The sequence below is a fragment of the Trichechus manatus genome, unplaced genomic scaffold (assembly GCF_000243295.1).
Source record: "Trichechus manatus latirostris isolate Lorelei unplaced genomic scaffold, TriManLat1.0 scaffold00302, whole genome shotgun sequence".
Taxonomy (NCBI): Eukaryota; Metazoa; Chordata; class Mammalia; order Sirenia; family Trichechidae; genus Trichechus; species Trichechus manatus.
In genome coordinates this window covers 674,092-680,091 of record NW_004444238.1, presented here as the reverse complement: position 1 = coordinate 680,091, position 6,000 = coordinate 674,092, and the positions used below count along the sequence as shown (strand labels likewise).

Here is a 6,000-nt window from a genome sequence, read left to right as displayed (position 1 = left end):
TCTGTTGTACATGGGTCACTATGGGTCAGAACTGACTTGATGGCACCTAACAACAACAACAAACTATTGGATCATAGGTGAAATCAAAAGTGAAATTAAAAAATTCCTAGAATTAAATGAAAATGAAAACACATCAAAACCTTTGGGACACAGCAAAACCTATACTCAGTGGGAAATTTATAGCAATAAATGCCTACATTAAAAAAAAGAAGATCCAGAATCATTGACTTAAACCAACAACCTGAACAAATAGAAAAAGAATTGCAAAAGAAGCCAGAAGCTATCAGAAAAAAAGAAATAATAAAGATCAGGGCACAAATAAACAAAATAGAAAAACAAAACCAGAAGTTGGTTCTTTGAAAGGATCAATAAAATAGACAAACCACTGGCTAGACTGACAAAATTAAAAAAGAATAGAAGAGGCAAATAACTAACTTAAGGAAGGAAATTGGTAACACTACAACTGCTGCAACAGAGATAAAGAAGATCATAACAGATTAATATGAAAAAATTGTACTTCAACAAATTTGAAAAGCTAAATGAAATGGAAGAATTCCTAGAAACACACTACCTACCCAAACTAACAGAGAGGTACAAAATTTAAACAGACCCATTACAAGAGAAGAGATAGAAAGTATTAAAAAAACTGCCAACAACAACAAATCCCAGGTCAAGATGGCTATACTGGAGAATTCAACCAAAGATGCAGGGAAGAGAGACACCAATCTTATTCAATCTCTTCAAAAAACAGTACTGAACTCTTTCTATGAAGCCAGCACAACCCTGATATCTAAACCAGGCAAAGACATCCTAAAAAAAGAAAAATACAGAGCAATATTCCTTATGAACATAGATGCAAAAATTTTTCAATAAAAGTCTGGCCAACAGACTTCAGCAACATATCAAAAACAAATGAACAAACAAATAAACAAAACATACACCATGATCAAGTGAAATTCATACCAGGATTACAAGGGTGTTTCACTATTAGAAAATCAACCAATGTAATCCACCACATAAAAAAAAACAAAGGAAAAGAACCATATGATCATATCAATTGATGCAGAAAAGGCATTTGATAAAATTCATCACGTTTTCCTGATAAAAACTCTCAGCAAAATAGGAATAGAAGGGGATGTTTTCAACATAATTAAGGACATGTATGCCAACAGCCAACATTATACTCTAGGGAGAAAGGCTGAGAGCCTTCCCTTTGAAAATGGGACCGAGACAAGGATGTCCATTATCACCACTCTTATTCAGTCTTGCTGGAAGTCCTACCCAGAGCAATAAGACAAGAAAGAGAAATAAAAGGTATCAAAACCAGAAAGGAAGAAGTAAAACTATCTCTATTTGCAAATAACATCATCCTATATACAGAAGACCATAAAGATTCCACAGGAAAACTGCTGGAACTAATAGAAGAATTTAACAACACTGAAGGGTATAAGATCAACCCACAAAAATCAGTTGGGTTCCTCTACACTAATAAAGACTAATCCAAAAAATAAATTAAAAAAAATACCATTTACAGTAGCCTCCAAATTGATAAAATATCTAGGAATTAACATAAACAGGGGCATAAAAGACTTATACAATGAAAATCATAAAACGCTACTACAAGAGATTAAAAGAGACATACAAAAATTAAAAGACATCCTGTGCTCATGGATTGGCAGACTTAATATAGTCAAAATGTCAATTCTACCTAAAGTGATCTACGGATTCAATGCAATCTCGATACAAATCTCTACAACATTCTTCAATGAAATTGAAAAACTAATGACCAACTTCATATGGAAAGGAAAGAAACCCTGAATAGCCAAAGCAATATTAAAGAAAAAGAACATAGCAGGAGGCCTCACACTCCTCAGTATCAAAACATACTATACAACCACTGTAATAAAAACAACCTGGTATTGGTTCAGCAATAGAAACACAGACCAGTGGAATAGAATTGAGAACTCAGAATTAAACTCAGCCATCTACGGATAACTGATTTTTGACAAGGGGTCAAAGTCCATTCAGTGAGGCAGAATCAGTGTCTTTAATAAATGGTGCTGGTAAAACTGGAAATCCACCTGCAGAAAAATGAAACAGGACCCATTCTTCACAGCATACACAAAAACTAACTCAAAATGGATCAAAGACCTAAATGTTAAATCTAAAATCATAAAATTTCTGGAAGAAAACATGGGATGAAAACTATGGGACCCAATATTTTGTAAAAATAGGATAACAAACATTACAACAAATTCATGACTAAAAGAAGACAAAATAGATAAATGGGATCTTATAAAAATTAAAAACATATGCTCATCAAAAGACTTTATTAAAAGAGTAAATAGCAAACCTACAGACTGGGAAAAAATCTTCAGAAACAAGTTATCCAATAAGGATATAATCTCTAAAATCTATAGAAAACCGCAACAACTCAACAACAAAAAGACAACCCAATCACAAAATGGGCAAAGGACATGAACAGAACCTTCACCAAAGAGGACATCCAAGTAGCCAAAAACATATGAAAAGATGTTCACGATCATTAGTCATTAGAAAGATGCAAATCAAAACTATAATGAGATACCAACTGTGATGGTTAAGATTTTGTGTCAGTTTGGGTAGGACATGATTCTCAGTGTTTCAGCAATCGTATAACATCATCACTTCAATGTTGAGATTTGATATGTGATCACTCCCATGTTGGGATCTGCTGTGAGTAGCCAGTCAGTTGAAAGGAAGTTTCCTTGGGCTTGTGGTCTGTATTGATATAAGTGGACATTCTGGCAAGGCTCAGGGGCTTTTTGCTCATGCTGGATGCTGCAGCTGGCTTCTGTTCATCTGACCTCCAGTTCTTGAGACTTGAGCTAGCAGCTTGTCTGCGGTTTTACCTGCCGATCTTGGGTTCACCAGCCCCTGCGGCTACGTGAATCAGGAGAAGCCTCTATCCTGACCCACGGACTTTGGACGTTCCAGCCTCTACAACCATGTGAGCCATTTCCTTGATATAAATTTCTCTCTCTCTATATATATATATGTATTTATATGCTTTACTGGTTTTGCTTCTCTAGAAAACCCAGCCTAAGACACCATCTTACTTTGGCTAAATGGCACTGATTTAAAAAAGAAAACCCCACAAAAACAGATAACAAATGTTGGCCAGGATGTGGGGAGACTGGAACACTTATCCACTGCTGGTGGGACTATAAAGTGGTGCAACCACTGTGACAAATGGTATGGTGCGTTCTCACAAAGTAGAAATAGAACTACCCTATGATACAGCAATCTCACTCCTAGGTATATACCCTAAAACAAAAAACCAAACCCATTGCTATCCAGTTGATTCCAACTGATAATGACCCCATAGGACACAGTACAACTGCCCCATACAGTTTCCAAGAAGCAGCTGGTGGATTCAAACTGCTGACCTTCTGGTTAGCAGATGAGCACTTTCACCAGTGTGCCACCAGGGCATCGATATATACCCTAGAGATCTAAAAATAATACCATGAACAGACATATGCACACCTATTCTCATTGCTGCTTTATTCATAATACCAAATAAATGGAAATAACTAAAGTTTCCATCAGCGGATGAATGGATAAGCAAATTGTGGTACATACATACAGTGGAATACTGTGCAACCTAAAGAACAATGGTGAGCCCACGAAACATACTACAATATGGATAGACCTGGAGGGCCTAATGCTAAGTGAAATAAGTCAAGCATATAAGGACAAATATTGTATGATCACTCTTTTATAAGAAGACAAGGATAAATATAGAGAGACCAATGTTCATTGGTAGTTACAAGGGAGAGGTGTGGGGAAAGTACGCTTTGTACAGTAGAGGCTAGTTATTGTTGGTGATGGGGAAAGTGGCATCAAATGTGGATGTAGTGAGCACAGCACAAGCAAAGTAAAAACGAACATTTGAGCACATATGGATGGGTGTAGGCAAATTAGTACACAGATAGGTAGAGATGTGTATATAGGTGAGAGCAGATAGAAGTATCTATAGGAATCTGTACATACAAACATGTGGGTGCAAGCACATATATTTAGTGAAGACACAAATACTAATATTCCTCAGACATAACCAAACACCTTCTAACTGTGGTTTTCTGGATTTGAAGGCTCAGGACCACAGTCTCATGGGACAACTCAGACAATTGGTATAACATAGTCCACAAAAATCATGATCTGCATCCGAGTGAAGTGAGTAGTGTTTAATGTCTTAAAAGCTTGTGAGTGGCCATCTAAGACATAACTATGAGTCTCTACTCACTCGGAGCAAAACAGTAAGAAAACAGCCAAAAGCACAGAGAAGAAACAAGTCTACATGAGCCACAACCTCATCTACTCTGAGACCAGAAGAAGTAGATGATGCCCGGCTTCCACCACTGAACATTCTGACCAGGGTCACAATAGATGGAGCAGAACTCAAATTCTTATTAAAAAAAGAAAAAAGGCAGACAACCTGGAAGAGTAGAGAACAGAGCACTCCCTGAGACTATTGCCCTGAGACGTTTTATAAACCTAGAACCTAGCCTTGCCCTGAGATCACCTTTTAGCAAAATAGCAGAGTGGCACACAGAATAAAGGATATTACTCATAAGATCAACGCCTTACTTCAAAACCATCAGTATCAGACCAAAAGGTCAACAATTACTCAAACACAAAGATGAGAAAATAAAGGGGCAGGGAAACTAGAGTATTGGAAAGGGAACAAACTAAATACAATTAAAAAGAATGCCGACACGTTGTGATAAACTTAACTAACGTCACTGAACAATTTGTGTGGAAATTGTCAAATGGGAACACAGCAAGTTACACTTGCTGTGTAAACTTTCACCAAAAATTCAATAAAATATTTTAAAAAAAGAAAAAGAATAAGAGATAAAACTGGAAAAAGCTGGGGTCACACAGTGGAGGACCTTTAATGCTAAGGTGGGAGTTTTGTAATTAATTCAGTTGTCAGAAAGGAGGCATTGACATTTCTGAGCAGCATAGTCCACACTCAGAATGTCAGGAATAGGTCTTTGAGAGATATAGCAGAGTTAGGGTGGAGAGACAGAAAGCAGCAAAAACTTTCTAAAGATACTTCAGCAATAAAGATTTTAATTAGTATTTCCTTTTAATTAGATCTATTACATGCATAATTTATACAGAGAGAACATACTTGCTTGTGTCCAAGTCTTGGAGTCTCTTATGGAACTTAGAAGCAATTTCTGTAAAATTCTTCACTGCAGTAAAAAGTGAATCTGAAATAGAAATTAGGACCATCAAAAGCTTTAAGAACATACTTTCTAAGAGCATTGTTCTATTGTTTAAACAAAGGGAACAATATAGAAAGCCATCCTCTGTCCTTTACTATTTTACAAGTTATTTATAGTTTGAATATTACAAGCCGTGAACATCAGTGAAATGGAAAACACCTTTGTAGATATAAACAGGACATTTGATCATATGGAATCAAAGTAATAAACGAATCTAAGGTAGGTATTACATTTTATAGATTAATGAGAACATATAGGTGCAACATACCAAATGATACATTGTATGTTTTCATTTCTTGTGAATGTTTCATTGAAATATTGTAGATCTTGTCAGCATAATTTCGTAAAACTACAGCATACTTTCGACAGTCAAATGGGAGCACCATGGAGTTGGCTAGTTCAAACACTATCCCGCCTCGAACCTGGGCCACAGTGAGGTGATATTTAAATGTTGGATCATAAAATTTCTCCACCAATTCATATGTTTCGTAGACACTGTGATACAGTGGATAGTTACTGAATTTGCTTGTTGTCTACAAAACAAAAAAACAAAATATATCTCTTACTAGACAATCTATAATAAAATGCATAAAACCTCATTTATTATTAATATTAGTATGAAAGTTTTGGTCAGCAATGAATAAAGAAAAGTACGTAGCACCTCAATAATCTGCTTACTAAAGGGCTAGTAGTATAGTATTCAAACACAATCTAGGCTTGT

General features: G+C 36.0%; 1 protein-coding gene across 5 annotated transcripts in view; it reads right to left on the bottom strand.

Annotated features, from left to right (window-relative positions):
* Positions 1 to 6,000, bottom strand: part of FOLH1 (folate hydrolase 1) — a 59,176-nt gene that overhangs the window by 8,276 nt on the left and 44,900 nt on the right. For all 5 annotated transcript variants that reach the window (XM_004390480.1, XM_023725369.1, XM_004390479.1 and 2 more), the window contains 2 exons: positions 5,548 to 5,812; positions 5,183 to 5,264 (listed from right to left, as the gene is read on the bottom strand). In XM_004390480.1, the coding sequence (XP_004390537.1) occupies positions 5,183 to 5,264; positions 5,548 to 5,812 (347 nt within the window). The remainder of the gene's footprint in view (positions 1 to 5,182; positions 5,265 to 5,547; positions 5,813 to 6,000) is intronic.